At 35.4% G+C, this 20,318-nt stretch overlaps 1 protein-coding gene across 1 annotated transcript; it reads right to left on the bottom strand.

Moving 5' to 3' along the window:
* Positions 1-16,341: 16,341 nt before the first annotated feature.
* On the bottom strand, positions 16,342-16,947 carry LOC127093658 (uncharacterized). Its single transcript, XM_051032592.1, has 2 exons — positions 16,697-16,947; positions 16,342-16,617 (listed from the first exon to the last, which is right to left on the bottom strand). Exons 1-2 carry the CDS (start codon positions 16,835-16,837, stop codon positions 16,342-16,344), a joined length of 417 nt encoding a protein of 138 aa, XP_050888549.1. The 5' UTR covers positions 16,838-16,947.
* Positions 16,948-20,318: the final 3,371 nt, after the last annotated feature.

The following is a 20,318-nucleotide window of genomic DNA, read 5'->3' as shown; positions in this document are numbered from 1 at the left end:
TCTTCCCACATATCCTTCTCTTGCTTCATCTTGATGAGCGCGTCTTCCAACTCCTCTACATCTTGGTTAGGGAGAGTTAATGGCTCAACCACAACCATAGACATAGGTCTCTCACAAGGATAAGGCATCTTCAATTCCATAGCTCTCTTTTTCACCCAAAGAGTGTAAGCTTCCAAAGCCACACAATTGCACGGACCAAGCTCGGATCTTTCTTTCCTATGCACATTATGCCAAGCACGCACAAACTTCTGCTTCAAATGTTGGGGATATTTACCCTCTTGATAGAAAAGACCTTCTAACAACATGTTATTAGGTTTGTCTCTCAAGGGGAACCCAAGCTGACGACGAGCCAAAGCAGGGTTGTAGTTAATTCCTCCTTGTGTACCAATGAGAGGCACATTAGAGAATTCACCACAACTATCAATAATCTCCAAACTACTTAAGGACAGATCATACCAAACTATATCATCATTAGTGAGAGACATAAGTCTCTGAGACCACCTTAGACATTGTTTGTTCTCCACAAAAGCAGGTGTCTGAGGCAAGTGTGAAATAAACCACTTGTACAGAAGAGGAATACATTAGACAATCGTTCCACCACCCTTAGAATTCATTAGATGCAAAGAGAAATACATATCACCCAATAAAGTAGGCACAGGATTGCCAATCAAGAAAAGTATAATGACGTTAACATCAACAAAACCGTCAATGTTAGGGAACAAAGCTAATCCATAAATGAGCAACACAAAGATAGCTTCAAAAGCATCCACGCTACCAGCTTGAGAAAAAGTAGTAGCTTTCTTGATGAGGAAAACAAATTTTGAAATGGAGGGAGAGATTTTGAAATTAAAGAAATGGGGAGAAGATGAAGAGACTATCATATGTATAAAATTTAAAAAGTTTAGAGTTGAAAAGATCTGACCAAATGGGTAGCAATCCAACAGACAAAAATGTCAATAGAAACCCAAAATTCCCTTGGACTTTTAGAATCAAGCAATACACAAATGCACAATTATATTATCTTGAAGAGCAAGGTATCAAATAAAGATGGCCTCATCCAAGCTTATCCATTCCATGATCTTCTTCAACATAACCCATGCAACAAATGAATTCCATAGGTCACAGGTTCAAAATAACAACTTCACAATGATCATGTTGCAGATGAATCTTAAAGAGTTCTTTAAAGATGTATCAGATGGATTTCAAATTGCAAGCACTTTGTTCTTCAACAAGTTGGCATTGGCCAAGTCCATTAGAATAGGAGGGTTGCCTAGAGCCTAAGTCCATTTGTCCAAGATCAAGCCAACAGTGCATTCAAAAGTTTTTTAGGGTTTTTGTTATTATTATGTACATTAATGGTCAAAGACCATACAAACAAGCAAAGTATACACAAACAAAAATATATCACACAATATGGTCCAAAATGGACAAAGTGAAAATTGCATTAACATAAACAATTAGGATGATATGAACATTGACAAATGAAATAGAGTGCTAAAAGTAAATTGCATTAAAGTAAAAGCTTGAAATTAAAAGTTAGTAGTTAGTAGGTTAGGAATTAGTATTGTTTTGCTTTTCATTTTCAATACATTCTTTGGAGAACACTCAACCCACTTATCACAAGCATGAATCCTTGAACCAAAACATCTTCCAAAGGAAGGAAAGAAGGCCAAGTTTCCACACAATACGATGATAGAGGGGAGACTTACAATCTCACTAACTAGAATGTTTATGCCTTTTATGTCACAAATTTAGCGCTATGTTAAGCAATCGTAATTGGACTTATGTAGAAGTCACAACTATTTGAGGTCGGACAATAGAATGTTGGTGTTAATGCATGTTAGAGACATAGTATAATGGACTATGCTCATAAAACATACCACATACAAAAAAAGATATGCAAAAGGTGTGGCCTAATCTCATCCATACTCATGTCAATTTTTCAATCAACTAGCATTAGGACTTTGAGATGTCATAGGCCAAATGAAATGAATGAATTAAGAATACGAATGAGATGAAGTGGGAAGGGGATGAATGAGATCACAAATTGGTCAAAGGAGGATTTTTACCAAATTAATATCATTCATTCATTTTGGGAGATGGAATGTGCATTCCCTCAATCCCCTAAATCCAATGATATTAACTTGACAAAGTCAAATCAACCTTGACCAAGGCCTAACAACAATAAGCAAACTCAAACAAGTCAATACAAATGGTTAACAAAATTTAATTGGCATTTATTCAATTAAAAATAATAAAATAGTGCATTTAAATCAAATATGGTTTGTCCAATTCGTAAAATCTCATCAAAACACCAAAGAAATGGCCATGAGATTTATCATAGGTCAAACAAGGTCAAAGGACCTTGAAGAAAAAAATTCATAATTTTTGGACATTTAAAAATATTTTTAAACAATTAAAAACAAATTCAAAATCAATTAATTCATGAAAAATATTAATAATGATCCAAAAAATAATTTTAATTCAGAATATGAAAGAAAAAATATTTAAATTTTTTTTGGTGAAAGTCCCATATTTTTTGGATCAATATTGAATTTAATATGAATTATTGAAAATAATGCAGTTAAAATAAAAATCAGATGATCAAAAATACGTGGACCATCAAATCTCCCTCATTAATTGAGGTGGCAGATCAGAACTCATCGCCGGAGCCAGAGCTCCGGTCATCTTCTCCGGTGGACCTCACCGGACTGGTCCACCATGAACCATCACCAAAAAGAAAAACAAGGACATGATCTTAAAAAAAATGGCACTGAGCTCGAATCTGATCTCAATTCACTCTAACTCCAACTATATTGAGAGATACATGGAGTTGAAATTTGAGGTACATGAACTGAGTTGCTTCGATTTGACCTCAAAGCAACTCAAACTTCTTGCCTACATTGGTAGGACTTCAGACAACCAAAGAATCAATAGAATTGAGCAAGAATTTAAGAGAATCGAAGAGTTTAAAATTTATGGAAAATACCTTCAATGTAGGTCTGGATTCAATTGATCTTGATCTTGCTTGTGTTTGATCTCACTCCACTTGCTTGCAGAAGAAGGATTGAATGGTTAAAAAGCTATGGATTCCTGGAGAATTGAATTTCAAAGCAGTGGAAATTCAAGCTCAAATTCAAGAGAATTTTTTAGGCTTATCCTTTGAGAAGTAAGGGTTTGAAATGGGGGATCAAAGCTGGTGCGATTGTGTGTGAATTTCTGAGCAATTGAAGCTCTATTTATAGCTGAAATGGTTGATAATTGCACACTTCCAATTACTTTCCAATTTTGGCAAATGGTGATGCAATGGTGCATGGGCGCGCACAGGCCCATGAAATGATTACTAGAGGTCCACAAATGAATATCAGATGCTCTGAACTAAGCTTGGATTGCAAGGCAAATGCACATTGATGTTTGAAGTTTGATCTTTGCCAAGTGATGTCACCCTGTTTAAGCCATGCGCAACCTATGCATTTCTTGTCCAAAATGAATGAATTTGAGCTCTTTGGAATGGTGAGATAAAGATGAACAACTTTTATGTTCAACACTTTTTTATTTGGAGCTTGGAACTTGGATAAATTTGAGGTGGAAGTTTGGAAATTTTTGACATATCAAAATTTTTCTAAGTGTCAAGCCATATGTCTCAATATTCCACCTTGCTTAACTTTTTATAGGAGCTTCAAATGAGAGAAGTGTATTCATAAAAGTTGTAGATATCTCAAATACCTTCAAAATGGTCACCAATTTCATGTCATTTGGATTTGAAATGATAGAGTTATGCATTTTTGAAGTTTGGAAAAATCACTTGACCAATGGTATAGGTCAAAAGTGACCTATAATGTAACCTCATATCACATGCTCAAAAAAGTTGAAGTAGCTCCCACTCCAAACATAAAGGTTGAAGTAGACACATTGAATTTGATTTTGCAACTTGGAAATCTTTCATATCATAAAAATTGAGCAAGTTATGGCCTTGGGAAGTTGACTTTCAAATTAGGGTTTAGACAAAATGACCTATAATGTTTCAACATAGAAAATGATTTTTCAAGCAAAACTAGTTCTAGGTCTCAACATAAAAGTTGTTTGGAATGTTATTTAGAGTATGTTTTCTCTTGGAATAATTTTAATATGGTGAAAATTGTAGGAGATAGGGTCTAGGGAGACCCAATTTTGATCAGATGAATTCATCTGGCCAACCATCATCAACCAACTTGCTAATTTCCAATTCTCTTGACTTTATTGGCTCATGGTAGATCATATATGAATAAGATGATGAATTTTGAAGTTTCCCTTGAGAAATTTGATCAATTGGTGAGATAGCTTGTTGGAGAAGTTACTCAAGATACCCAGTCAAACTAGGGTTTCCAAGGCAAATGACCCTCAAACTCTTGAAGAAAACTTGATCAATATAACATGTAGAGAACATTGGGACTCATATATGATGTTCATAACCATTCTTGGATCAATTCATGGTTGTGCTCTTTGTTCATAAGGGTCTCAAACCCTAGATGTGCACTTGATGAATCAATGAAATCATGTCCTTCCTACAAAAGAGTTAGACAAATGCAAAGATATATTTTTGGTATTTTGGTTAGTGAAATGATAAAATACAAATATGATATAATCACAAAGTGCTTGGTAATCTCTCCCAAAACAAATCCAATGAAATAGAGGTAAGGAGGAGGCCAAGGTATGATCCCAATGCTAATGCTTATGATGAAATTGCATGAGGGATCTTAGGGTCAAAATTGGGGTCTTACAATGACCACTCGAATATAATATAATATCACTCTTAGTATCTAATTTTTATATCAGTCATAGATGGTGCAAATAAGCCACTCAAAAATAAAATAAAAACAGAAAATAAATTTTGAGATGAATCAGAGAGTAGAGAGAGGAGAAAGATTTTGAAATACGGAAATCTGGAGTGAAGAAAATGCGATGGGAAATGCCTCTATTTATAAGTGAAAATCTTTCTCGAATGCGAGAAAAAATAGGGGGAATTGAGTGAATCATGCCCAAAACTAGCAGTTATAGAACTTAGTCATCAAGGAAGTGTGATAGGCAAAGCAAAATTGTAGAAGTTTGGTCAAAAACTAGGGTTACTGTTATGGGACATCACACCAATAATTAATTAATAATTATTAATTAATTTACATGACATGCTCCTAATTAATTTAATTAATATTAAATAACTTTCACCATTTTGGTTACCAATATAATAATGGATCCCCCAAGCCTAAGCCCAGTCAGAACTGAATCGAGCGGAGCCAGTCAGTCGGACATTCTATGGCGGCAGCGATGCTCGTGTGTTATGGTTGATGGTGGTGCATCCTCACCCTTTCACAAAATTGCATACCCTTTAGGACACGCCTCAAGTGTCAAACCTTTCACATAAAAGTATTACTAAAGTGTGGTATCCCTCAAATGTCAGATTTTACTGAACTTTTTCAAATTCACTTTTGCACACACTAGCTATTACTTGTGCTTATTTATTGTCAACTTAAAGCCAATAATCTTTTCCAATTTCCTACCAGTTTTTTCATTTCCGACAATCCCCCAATTGAATTTAAAAAAGGGGTTTTATGAGTAACGTCAAACGTTTTTAAGATTGTGCATAACATAGGTGTCTATGACTTGAACTTTTGGATAGCAAGTAGGATTCTTATTCAACAAGAGTGACACAATTGTCATGAGCTTTATCTCAGACATCAAACCAGCACACAACCTTTTCTTAAAGTGTATTCTAATAAGAATGTGTTTTAATAGCCCTACACATCTATCCTAGTTTAGTGATGACTCAAGGAATTCTGCCTCGTAATTCCATAAGAATCGTCATAAGTTCCACAATCACATAAGTGATTCTATCAAGATTACTCCTCTAGCAATGCACTCCCTCATACATAGTATAGACCTCCTTAAGAGTTTTTATTATCTAAACATCTTTTCGCTTCAGGATTTAAGCTTCTCTTATTTATACTAGCATGATCACCTCTTATTACTCATAACTTTTTATTACTCATTGAACTTCTTTCTTAGGATCTTTAGTCTATTAGGTCGGGTTACCATCATGAGTAACTCATTTCTCTATAGGTATTAGTCTCATCTTCTTGGATGTATTATGAAATTTCTCTTCAGCTAATCCTTTTGCCAAAGGATCTGCTAAATTCTCATTAGTGCATACATGATCCTCTCTTACAGCTCTTTTAGAGATACAATCTCTATCAATTTTGTGCTTCCTTCTTATTTGATATCTCTTACTATTATAATAATTATTCTCAATTTTTGCAATACTCGCGGTACTATTGTAGTGAATCAACATAGCTGGCATATGTTTTTTCCACAAAGGGATCTCAACTAGCAAGCATCTTAACCAACTTGCTTCTTGACTAGTAGTCGCTAGTGTTATCATTTCAGACTCCAACATGAACTGGGGAAAAATAGTATATGTATTTGATTTTGAAGATATAGCTCCTCTAGCTATACCGAATATATAGCCATTAGTTGCTTTGGAATCATCTGATAAGGTATTCTAATTTGCATCATTATATCCTTCAAATAAATAAGGAAATCTCTGATCAAAGTTATTGGACGATGATGATTTCACATCATTAACTACATGAAAGTTTGATCCAAATATGAGTAAGTCATCTACACAGAGACATATGATATTGCAAATGCCATTTTTAGATTGTCATTCCCCAAAATTTACCCTACCTCATCATTTAATTCGCCTGGGTTATGGTTTTGTTCATTTGCATACATTTGTCTATTTGATCATGCATTTAGGACATTCATAGGCATTTGCATATTGTAACAAATTTAGGCCAAAGGTTCAATAATAATGGATGTAATTAGTTTAAGTGGATTTTCAAGGCGAATATTATTTGATAATTATTCAGGTTTATTTCACATATTACTTGTGGTGCATATCATCTCTTTATTTGAGATTCATGGTTAACTGTGAGATTTGACTGATGGTCACTTAATTGAGAGGTTTGCTTGGATTCAAAGAAAAGGGAAAAGTTGGAATAAAATGATTTCATTCATTTATCGAAAATTCATGTTATAATGCACATTTCTTGAGATACAAGTCAAGATAATGTATTATAAGGAAAGCGGGTAACAAATTACATATTTTGGGTACAATTAACTTTTTGGTCAAACATTTGACTTTTTGGTCAACTGTTGTCTTTTGGTCAACTATTGACCATTGACTCGACTTTGACTCCTGAATTTTCATAGACCTATTCTACAAGTATTTGATCAAGGGATTCATCATCATTCATCACCAATGACTTGTGTCATGATTATGTCAAGTGCTAATTTCTAACAAATTCTATCTTCCATCAAACTTCACTTCCATACTTGTTTTTCAACACTTTCGAACATTAATTCATACCCAAAATTTCAGAATTTGATCCATGAGTTTACACCATTCAAAAGTGCTCATTTTCAATACAAAATCACTTCTCAAAAGCACTTAAAGTCATGGGTTTTGTCACTCAAAATTCAAGGCAAAAGTGGTGAAAAGCCAAAGGAAAAAGCATTAAGATTCAAGTTAATTACTAGCGACCATTTGCCTTACATCCTAACTTGGTACTTTTGCTAAACTCCAACACCATTAGTCTCTAACTACCTCATTCATCACAATCATTCAATTACCCAATTAACCATTAACTACCATAACTTCCAAACTAACACAAATTCCAACTTCCATTTTCAATCAAATTTTCCTTCAATCCTAACAATTCTTAACAATTAATCCAAGGGTTGTAATTAGTAATCCACAACTAAGGATTAAATTAATTTCTAACCATTGATAAAACTCTTACTTGGAACTCAATCTAAGGGTGATTATCCCTTTACAAAACCTATATAAACATGTCATTTTTCACATTTTGGGGGTTAACGAACCTAACTTAGAAAATTCACAATTAACCACTACTTTCCACCATTTTTTCTTCTTAAATTCTCTCTGAATTCATCTTCTCCCTCACCATCACCAAAGTTCATCTTCTTCACCATTTAGAACTTCACATTGAAATTCTAAAATGGTGGAACTTAGCCATAATCCAACTTTAACAAATCATCTATCAACAATTTCTACATTATCATCAATAATTATCATCTAAAGTTTATCAAGTTTCATCAATAATCATCATCTAAATTTATCAAGTTTCATCAACAATCATCATCCAAAGTTCATCAATTCAAGCTTATTCATCAATATTCTACATTCATTCATCATCAAGAATAATCATTAAAGCTTGAAAGTAAATTGGATTAAAGGAGCTTATTCTTGAAGTTTTTTGTATTTCTCTTCGACACTTTGATTTTCAACACTAACCGGAGCAAACCTCCGCTCTGTCGGTAATCCTTTATCTCTTCCACACCCTTGTCATGAATTATTGGATGTTCGTTGGTTGATTAGTCTATTATTTTGGCATTAGACACATAAACTTGAAAATAGTGATTCTTTCATTCTTAACCGTTAATTACATGTAAATATATCATTATAATCAATTTTTCATCATGATTCTGAATATGTGATTATATTTTCATTTGAATCATTATAATGAATGTGAATCGATCAATTCTTTGGACACTTTGTTTTTCACCTTTTCGCCCGATTCTTCAAAATTTGTGACTCATTTGTAAAATTTGATCGCGTATTTGGATTTCTTGCGAAAAATTGAGTCCGGTGATATATAATTTGCATATTGATTATTTGATTTGAAAATTTTAGTAGATCAAATTTATGAATGCATGCAAAGTTAATGAATAATGAACAAATATCCAGAATGCACAGTCTTGCATCATGAGTCATGGCCACTCTCTCTCTCTCTCTCTCTCTCTCTCTCTGCGCCATGTGGTGCATTCCTATAAGTTTTGCACAAGCAAATAAGATGAAATAGAGATAATACAAAACAAGCAGAGTGATCACATGTAGCATGTGTCACGCGCGTCATCTACTGCTAGTCATCAGATCTTGCATGCTTCATCCAATGGCCAGGAACATCCCCCTTGTTGACCAGCCCCTCTTTTTTGTTGACTACACTTTTTTTTCTGACCCAGGATGAATGGGCATTGGTTTGTGTCACCCTTATTGGGCCATTTTGCTTCCAGCGCCTTTTTGTGGGCCATGCACCCTCCTGGGAGCTTTGCATTTTTTTATTGATATTTTTGTCCCTTTCTTTCTTTTAATATTTTGACATTTTTAATACACATTTAAATAGACACTTTACTTGATTTTAATTAATTAGATTTAATTTTTTAATTGAATTTACTTTTGTTAGAATTTAATTTCTAGTTTCAATTAATTAGGATTAGCTTTTAAATGAGTTTAATTGCTAATTTCTTTTTAATTTTATTTCATGTTTACTTAGATATTAGAATTGACATGATTAAATATCAATCTTATGCCTTGTGATTTTTTCCGTAATTCCATATGCTTTGTATATAATTTTTGGCATGTTCATCCCTTTGGCTAGTTGATTAAGATCATTCTTGATCAATTAATTACTTTGATATTAGACCTTTTAGGTAACTTTGCATGAACTATTGCATGTTCCTTTAGGTTATCATCCATATTTAAGTGATCACAAGTCTATTGATCACTTAAATTGGATTAGATCTTTGACTTGATCTCATACTTGATCCTTTAGATCCATCATCCATCCTTTCACTTTTCAAAACCCTAGGACGAATGCATGACAACATGGTGTTTTACCCCATTCACACCCACTTCTTTCCCTTGTTCATTTAAGACAAAAATCTCTTTACAAATAAATCAAAAATTCCTTAAAAATACGATTTGAATTGTGCGTCATGAGCCTTAAGAAGTGGAGAAGGAATATGATGGAGTATTCCTACCCTTATTCTGAATATCTTTGAATTCGGGACGCCTGACCCAGTTATTCAAAATACTCATTTTCATTCATAGAATTTAGTGCAATTCAAATCAAGACAATTTTTCCTCAAAATTTAAAATCAATCATAACCTATCAAAATAATTTTTCCTCAAAATTTAAAATCAATCACAACCTATCATATTCATTTTCCGCATTAGGGCATTCAAAACCTTTTCACAAAGGACATGTTATTCCCATTCTACCACAATACGAATAATGCTTAAGCCTCTCATGCATGAGCATACAAGCAACGTTTAACTTCTAGAATGCGACCCAAGCACATCCGTTCTACCACAAACAAACAAACACTTAAGTCTCTCATGTGCGAGTATACAAGCAACGTTTAACTACTAGAGTGTGAACGTTAACATCGTTCGATAAAAACAACCAACAAATTCGTATTTTCTATCACGAACTATAGAGCTCTGATTTTCTCATTGTACTATGAGAATACGTAGGAACATGTTTTTGAAATCTTGGCGAGCACATTAATTAAAAACTTATTTTTCCGCTTTCACAAGTAACCTTTAGATATAGCACCCATTAGTGTAAAGAACCATCAAAATGGTTCCCATTTAGTACAACGGATGTGAGGGAGTGCTAATATTTTCCCCTTGCATAACCAACTTACTTACCATATTTCTCTTACCCTTGGATTTTATCGATATTTTCCCTTTTTTTTTGGAAAAAATAAATTTTGGTGGCATTCTATTGTATCTTCGAGCATGCGATGAGCGTGCAAGGTGCTTAGGTATTTTTTGCAGCGCAGTAGCTACAACTCTGCTGGGGAATCCAGAAGCAAGTTAAGCCTAGTTTTATTTGTTTCCTTGTTTGTTTGGGTGTTTATCTTTACTATGTTACTTGCTTTATCATTATTCCATTTATCGCATTCTTTATTGCTTTAAATATTCATTATACTCTGGATATCTGCTATATTCTCTATTGTGTGTTTGGGCTTTACGATGTTACATGAGAAAACAACTCTATACCCGAGTTTAAGTACACACACATGATAACATGTGGCAAGAGTCATGTTGACCTACTTAGTGTTATGCCTCGATCATGGTCAACATGAGACGCCACACTTAGAGTAGATCCTTTTGGAAACATCACTGTCCGACGAGTCATTCGTTCCATGCAATGGTATATGAAAATGGGTTTATGACTCTAGGGACATTTTTAGGAACCTCCTTCTTTGAAGTCTAGTACCTACCTATGATGGGATATTGGGTTTTTGTAGGAAACTAAAACCCTACGTACCTTGATCATCATGTATACACACTACGCCAAATAAGGGAAAAGAGGGCGCTTTTTTTGGCCTATAACAGTGCTTTAAAGCGCCCTCTAATCTGGCGTTGGCATAGGTAAAGACAACGCTTTTTTTCCTGGTGAAAGCGCTCTCTAAAGTGGCTCTTTAAGCCCTTTAAGGGCCACTTTAGAGGGCGCTTTTTAAAGAAAGCGCCCTCTAAAGTGGAAACTTTTAAGGGTTTAGAGGGCGCTTTTACTGGAAAGCGCCCTCTAAAGTGGAAACTTTTAAGGGTTTAGAGGGCGCTTTTACTGGAAAGCGCCCTCTAAAGTGGAAATTTAAAGGGTTTAGAGGGCGCTTATTTTGGAAAGCGCCCTCTAAAGTGGGTGGTTATTTAAATTTTTTTTTTTAAAAAGCGTTATATTTTTTTATTTATTTTAGACAACCTGTATATTGAAGCAGTACACCTAAAACTGTATAATTTGAAGCCCTTTTTCACACATTGCATTCAACAAGCCTTATATACAACAATCCATACATATACAACAATCCACTGATATATAATCGTTTAACTTCTAAAGATTCTAAATATACAACCAATTCATAACTTAAAAAGAAATAAAACTAAGTAGCAAAAGCATCTCTGAGATGTATGTTTTTTTTGCTAGCCGCAGTCTTCTTAGCAACAACCTCTTTTTGTTCAATATCAATAGCATGAACCTAAAATATCATAAAATTAGTTAGGTGAAGTATAAGATCAAGAATTAACATTTTCTATGCATAAATATCATATAATTGTGTTTATACCTTTTTTTTGATGCAACTGACTCGATTTGCTGCGTAATCCCCTTATATTTTTGGTCCCTTATCTTTTGAAGATAGAATTGATATTTGTTTAGATGGACATGTTCCATTGTCGTAGAGGGATACTTTCAAATATCCAGCATCATCCATCTAAACAAATATCAATTGATACTTTCAAGTATCCCTTGCCCCTTGCACGAATGATTGACTTCATAATAGCCATTTTACCTGTAATAAAGAAAACAAGGGTTAAATACACTTTTCCCCCCTGTAATGTTAGCGAGTTTAGGATTACCCCCCTGTAAAAATATTTTTTGTAAACCCCCCCTTATGTTATGTAGATTCCTTCATAGAACCCCCTAATATCCAGGTGGCATGGAATCTAATAAGAGGTCCTACACCTGGCATATTTTTAATTTTGTTAAAGTGATTATGTGTCATTTTACACTTTTTAATTTCAAATACCCCCTTAGAAAATTAGGGTTCTGAACATAGCAGGGAAGACGAAGACGAAATTTCCAGGGGAAGACGAAGACGAAGAAGAAGAATGCAGGGAACGAAGCAAATGAGAAAGACGACCGCAGTGAAGACGAAGATGAAGACAACCTCAGCGAATACGAAGAAGCGATCCAGCTCAGTGAAGACGAGCTCAGTGAAGTGTCCAAAGTCCGAGGTTAGTAAAAATTTGAAGTTCATCAATGTCGTAGGGTAAAATTTTGAAATCAACAATCTTTGACATGTGGGTATAATATATTGACAGGATTCACAACACTTTAGTGTTACACTCCACCATGGGGGTGAATTTTACAGGGTTTTTGAAGAAGAAATTATATACAGAGGGGGTACGGATACGACAGTTAATGGGATACATGTTTCAAATTGGAACATGGATAACATTGAGAAGTTGTTGAGTAGGTTAGGGTATAAGGCTGATTGTGTTAGGGTATGGACAAAAGTTTTAGAAATTCAAGATGGTTTTTTTCTGATTAGGAAAGATGATGATGCTGTTGATGATTTTGCTCTATACTTTAGTGCAATGAATGTGAAAGGAGATTTGTATGTTGAACATAGTACTGGGAACATGGACCCTGCTGATAGGGAACCTAAATGTGTGAATGATGATGACCACCCCCCTGATAATGGAATTGATGGGTTAGATGAGGAGAAGGTAGAGGGGTTAGATGACAGTGAAGATGAAAGAGCTACTGCTTACTTTGATGGTTTTGAAGGAATAGATGTTACTAAGCCTATTAGGTGGGAGCCCAATAACAGTATGGAGGAGCCCAATAAGAGTATGGATTCAGATGATGTATACTATAGTGATGAGTTGAATAGTTCTGACCCAGATGATTCTTGTGATGAAGAAAGGCCCAAGTATGCTAGGTTTAGGAAAGAGCATCTAAACAAAGACTTTATATTCAAGTGGGGTATGGAATTCAACACACTTGATGACTTTAGGGCAGCTATCCGTGAGTGGTCAGTGCTTAATGGGAGGGAAATTTCTTTTGTGAAAAATGAGGGAGATAGGGTAAGGGTGGTGTGTAAGCATAAATGTGGGTTTTTAGTCTTATGCTCTAAGGTGGGCCACAAGGAGACTTTTGCTATAAAAACACTTGTACATAAGCACACATGTGCTAGGGTTTTGAACAACAAGTCTGCTAGCTCAAAGTGGGTGGCCAAGCATGTGGTAAAGAGGATGCAAACTTCTGATACAGTCAGGATAAGAGACATCATCCAAGATATGAGGCAAACATATTCTGTGGGTATTACTGTTGCAAAAGCATGGAGGGCTAAGCTAATTGCCAAGAAGATAATTGAAGGTGATGCTGACAATCAGTATGCTTCCATATGGAGGTATGCAGAAGAACTAAGAAGGGTAAACCATGGCAACACTGTGAAGATAAATGTAGAAAGACCTAGTCCATCCATACAACCAAGGTTTGGGTCATTTTATTTCTGTTTTGATGGCTGTAAGAAAGGCTTTATTCATGGATGCAGACCATTTGTGGGGGTTGATGGATGTCACTTAAAGACCAAGTATGGTGGACAGTTACTTATTGCTGTAGGCAGGGATGCTAATGATCAATACTTCCCTTTGGCATTTGGTGTGGTTGAAAATGAAACAAAGGAGAGTTGGAGATGGTTTATACAACTACTAATGGAGGACATTGGTCAGGATAGAAGATATGTATTTATCTCTGATCAACAGAAGGTATGTATTTAACTCTATCTTTCTGTTGCAAATTATTCTATTCTCTAAATGTTGGAAAAATTTCTATTTTGTATCAGGGACTTGTGGCTGTATTTGAAGAATTGTCTGATACTATTGAGCATAGATTATGTCTTAGGCACTTGTATGCTAATTTCAAGAAAAGGTTTGGTGGAGGAGCCCTTATTAGAGATTTAATGATGGGAGCTGCTAAAGCCACATACTATCAGGCATGGGTCCAAAAGATGAATGAATTGAAGAATGCAGATCCCAATGCTTGGACTTGGTTGATGGCTGTTCCTACCAAAAGCTGGTGTAAGCATGCCTTTTCTTTTTACCCTAAATGTGATACATTGATGAATAATATCTCAGAGTCTTTTAATGCTACCATTCTAGCTGCTAGGGACAAGCCTATACTCACAATGTGTGAGTGGATAAGAAAATATCTGATGAATAGGTTATCCACCTCTGCAAGTAAACTAGAAAATTGGCCACATAAGGTGATGCCAATACCTAGGAGAAGGTTAGATAATGAGGTGTTCAGGAGTGGTCATTGGTTGCCAACATGGTCAATTGCTGAGACTTTTCAGGTTACACATAGTTACAACACACATGAATTTATTGTTGACATTGCTAAAAGGTCATGTAGTTGTAATTTTTGGGAATTAGTAGGAATTCCATGTAGGCATGCTGTAGCTGCTCTGAGTTATAGAAAGCAAAACCCTGATGAATTTGTTGATGCTTGTTACACAAGAGAAAAGTTTGCACTATGTTATGGATTTTCAGTAAGTCCAATCAATGGTCAAGATATGTGGCCAGAAGTTGAGATGGAACCACCTCTACCACCTGCATATAAAAATGGTCCTGGTAGACCTAAGAAGATTAGGATAAGAGAAAGTGGAGAGGATGGTGCAAGGAAGAGAAGATCTGGTGTTGCATATAAGTGCACCAAATGTGATAATTTTGGTCACAATGCTATGACTTGTAAGGCTACCACTCAGGATCCCAATGCACTTAAAAGAAAGGTAATTCATTGTGATATACATTTTGTCTTACATTCTACATTCTGTCTTACATTCTTCATTGTGATATGCATTGTGATGACAACCATACATTGTGTCTTACATTGTAGAGAAAACCTAAAAAAGGACATGTGCCAACTGCAACTGATATGCCAACTGCAAATGATATGCCAACTGCATCTGATATGCCTGCCCCAACTGCAACTGATATGACTGTTCCAACAAATGTGCCTGTTCCAACTGATCCACAGCCTCCAACTGATATGCCTGTTCCAACTATTATGAGTCAAACAGGATCTAGTGTGGCTGCCTCAATCACAAAACAATCCAGAAAAAGGGTTGAAAAAAAACCTATCATCAAAAGAAGGCAAAGTGAGAGGATCAAGTTGAGTTGGTTTAAAAGACCCATAACAGGTGAAGGAATATCTAGTGACAAACCAATTACCCTACCAGAAAATGAAGACATACCCACTTCAAAATGAGGGACTGATTATTATGTTTCTGCTATGTATTTTGTAATCCTTTTGGAAAACTCTTTTGTAATGCCAACTGATCTTTGAAGACATGTATTTTGTAATCCTTTTGTAACAAACATATGCACTTACTGTGATGATCAATTCTAATGTATCAGTTTAACATTATTGGTGTGTATTGTCTATAAAACACAATGGCTAGTCTGTCACGTTTTTTTCTTGTTTTTCATAAACCATGAATTCTGCAGAGAGCCATGGCTAGTCTGTGCACTAATCTTACAACAAAACCATGAATTCTGCAGGACCTAAAGAAAAAGCCAAAGTATTTAATTACATTCACCCTGAATTCTGCACTGAAAAAGTTTAAGAGATAGACTACATTAATATATTTCAATTTATTTATATGTTTACTATGTCATATTTTCTTTAGAATTACTGACTATAAAATTGTTCTGTAGTTTTCTGATGATTTTGCAATTTTGCTCTTTCATTATGATATAACTTTTTTCTGTCATTATTGGTAGATTGAATGCTGAAAGTTTAATCAAATAATGATGCTGCACTGACAGTTTAAGATTGATGAACAGATTACATTTCATTGATGAACACATTACAAGTTCAACATTACATTGCTGAAAAACACTAATGACATAACAATTACATGACAGACTCATTAGACTAACTTAACCATAGCTGCTATCAACATCCATGACAGACCAATTACAAACATTAACCATAAAATTTTCCTCTTTTCCATTGCAATCTTTTTCTTCAGTTTTTCTAACTTGTTAAGCTTTCCGACTCTGCAATCTATCTCCTCAACAATCTCTTTAGCAAATTCAATCAAATAAGCCTTGTTGACTTCACATTGGCGGCATCCGGACGGATTGGTTTCTTTCACTGCAAACTCACTGACCAAATCATCCCACAAAAATAAACCGCACCCATTCTGCAATTTGAGACAAACACCACCAACAATTAATTTCGAAATCAAACTCAAAATAATAAAATGCTTCAAAATTGCTCACCATATTATTCCTGCATTTCCAAAATTTGCGACCGGGGTTTTCAATTGACTTGGAGACCAACAACTTCATGGTTTCATTGCATCCACATCTTGGTAAGCCGTTTCCAACTTCACTCGTGGAAGATGCCTTGCTGCCACCCATAACCCAGATGAAGGGGACACGGACGAAGATGAAGAGAGGGATGGATTTGGGGTAGGGATGGATTTCACGAAGAGAGAGAGGGATGGATTTGGGATAGGGATGGATTTCACGAAGAGAGTGAGGGATGGATTTGGAACCCTAATTTCTAGTTTATGCCATGCTGGAGACCTAATGAAGATTCACATGTGAAAATAAAAAAATTAAAAAGCCACGTCTGAAATAAAAAACCAAGATTCCATGCCACCTGGATATTAGGGGGTTCTATGAAGGAATCTACATAACATAAGGGGGGTATTGAAAAAATAACTTTACCAGGGGGGTAACCCTAAACTCGCTAACATTACAGGGGGGTAAAGTGTATTTAACCCAGAAAACAATTAAAATCAGATGACAAATATAAAAACAATTAAAATCATAAAAGCCATTTTACCTGTAATAAAGAAAACAATTAAAATCATTTGACCTGTACCTTTTTCACTAAGTTCTCTTTCTTTTCTTGGTTGGAATATGTTCTACATGTCTCTTAACAACACAGACGGTTGGATTGATCCAAATACCCTCATTATGATCATTTCTAATATATGAATCATTTGATATAATATTCTCATCTTGATCATTTCTGGTAAATGATTCAATCTCAACATCAATATCACCTTGATCTCCAGTGTTTTCATCAATTACTTTGTTGGAAAAAAGAACTATAGACCATTTCGTACTTTTCGGATCATTGACATAGAACACTTGTCTAGCTTGAGAGGCTAGAATAAAAGACTCATCTTTGTATCCCACCCTATTAAGATCCACTTGCAAAAATCCTGACTTATCCATTCGAATGCCGTTATTATTTTCAACCCACTTGCAACCAAATATAGGAATCTGAAACTTCTCATAATCAAACACCCAAATGCGCTCGATAACACTAAAATACGACAGATTTGCAAATTTGGGGTTTAAGTCCTTCACACTTGATATGTGCATTGCTTCAGCTACCACGGTGACACCACTATTCTGCATAGTACTTTTATCATCTTGTTCTTTGGTATAAAATGTGTATCCATTAATCGCGTATGCGCTATAAGAAAAAACATGGAAACTTGGACCATATGCTAAGCATCTCAACCTTTCTGTTATTGAAGCGGGATCTGAATAATACTTTGAATAAATATGATCCTTAAACCAAGGTATAAAACATCGATTGTGCTCTCGTACTATCCAATTTTCATTTCTATTGGGATTTAAACCTCGGAGAACATCCTTGTGAATTTCAACATACGGCTCAACCTCATTCTCATTGTGTAGAACATACAAATGCACTTGATCCCGTTCGACCCTTGATACTGCCACGATTTTATTTCCAATTAGATTTTTTCCTTCTTTCTTTTCGACAAGCTGAGACTTGGGGAGTCCGATTGACTGAACATTAGACAAATATTCAGTACAAAACTCAATCGCTTCTTCAACAATGTATCTTTCAACCATACAACCTTCTGGTCGACTTCGGTTCTTCACGTACCCTTTTAATATTTTCATATAACGTTCAACAGGGTACATCCATCTCATATAAGCTGGTCCACACAATTGTGTCTCTTTCACAAGATGAACAACTAGATGTACCATTATGTCAAAAAATGATGGAGGAAAAAACATTTCAAGCTCACACAAAGTAATAACGATTTCTTTTTGCAACATTGGTAAGATCGTAGGATCGATCACCTTACTGCAAATTGACTTGAAGAAAGAACACAACTTAGTTATAGAGCTTCTTACTTTTTCTGGAAGAATAGAACGTATACCTATTGGGAGAAAATGTTCCATTATAACATGGCAATCATGGGTCTTTAAACTCTTTAACTTGAGGTCTTTCATAGACACAAGTCTTCTAATATCTGAAGAGTACCCTTCTGGAACTTTAACTTCACTTAGAAACTTACACAATGTTTTTTTCTCCTTTCTAGATAGAGTATAAGCAGCAGGCGGTAGATATGTTTGTTTTCCTTTCTTCAAGGGTCCTAATTAGTTCTTATTCCCATCGCTATCAAGTCCTTTCTTGCCTTAAGGCCATCCTTAGACTTTCCTTGTATATTGAGTAACGTGCCAATAACACTTTCAAATACATTTTTTTCAATATGCATAACATCAAGAAAATGTCTCACATACAAGGACTTCCAATACGGCAATTCAAAAAAAACTGACCTCTTCTTCCACCCACTTTTGACAAGTGTGTGGGCAAAAGGCTTGCCAAACTGAGTATCCAAATCTTTCACGTTTTCAAAAATTTGATCACCCGTCAATATAGGTGGAGCTCTGCCTTGTTCTGTCTCTCCATTGAACGCCTTTCTCCATCCACGGTAGTGATGATTTGAATTTAAGAATCTCCGATGACCGAGAAAGACATTCTTCTGACCAAACTCCAAGCGCTTCCAATCTGTTTTATCTTCACAAATAGGACACGCACATTGACCTTTTATGCTATACCCTGATAGATTTCCGTATGCTGGAAAATCATTAATTGTGCCAAACAACATCACCCTCAAGTTGAAACTTTCTTTCCTATATCCATCATAAACCTCCACACCGGTCTCCCACAAAATCTTTAAATCTTTGATTAAGGGCTTCAAGTACACGTCTATGTCATTCCCTGGTTGTTTAGGTCCAGAAATCAACATAGACAACATCATGTACTTACGCTTCATACATAGCCATGGAGGTAGGTTATAAATCATAATAATCACAGGCCATGTACTGTGTGAGATACTTTGGATACCGTGTGGGTTCATTCCATCAGTAGATAATGCCAAGCGAAGGTTTCTTGATTCTTCTCCAAATTCAGGATAATCATTATCAATTTTCAACCACTGTGGTGAATCTGCCGGATGTTGATACTTTCCATCTATAATTCTTTCATCTGCATGCCAGGTCAAGTGTCTTGAATCGGTTTCACTACGAAACATGCGTCTAAATCTCGGAATAACAGGAAAATACCACAAGACTTTTGCTGGAGACAACTTGTTCTTATATCGCGAGACACCGCATTTAGGACACTCATTTAACGATGCATACTCATTTCGAAACAAAACGCAATCGTTTGGACATGCATGTATCTTATCATAGCTCATGCCAATAAAGCACAACATCTTTTTGGTCTCATATGTTCGACTGGGAAGAACATTATCCTCAGGAAGCATATCTTTCAAAAGGGCTAATAACTCTGTGAAACTTTTATCCGACCATCCATTGCCCGCCTTTAAGTTGTACAACTTTAATACCGCAGACAATCTTGTGAATTTAGTGCAACCATCATACAAAGGTTTCTCTGTATCACTTACCAACCTCTCAAACATTTCGGGACAATCCTTAAGATCTCCTTCAAGTGCTTCTGCAATCTCTTCAACTCGATCACAATCGTATGTATCTGCGCCACTATAGTTTGAGGCATAGGTCGTACTATCCCCCGGTTCAACATTCTCGTTACTTTTCTCAC

Source organism: Lathyrus oleraceus, chromosome 6 (assembly GCF_024323335.1).
Source record: "Lathyrus oleraceus cultivar Zhongwan6 chromosome 6, CAAS_Psat_ZW6_1.0, whole genome shotgun sequence".
Lineage (NCBI taxonomy): Eukaryota > Viridiplantae > Streptophyta > Magnoliopsida > Fabales > Fabaceae > Lathyrus > Lathyrus oleraceus.
This window is presented reverse-complemented; position numbering and strand designations above follow the sequence as displayed.

What these genes read in the sequence shown, in the direction of transcription:
- LOC127093658 (XM_051032592.1), bottom strand. Translation starts at nt 16,837, where the DNA reads ATGGGTGGCAGCAAGGCATCTTCCACGAGTGAAGTTGGAAACGGCTTA. An exon ending in GGAAATGCAGGAATAATATG is followed by an intron (nt 16,618 to 16,696) that starts GTGAGCAATTTT and finishes CTCAAATTGCAG; the next exon opens with AATGGGTGCGGTTTATTTTT.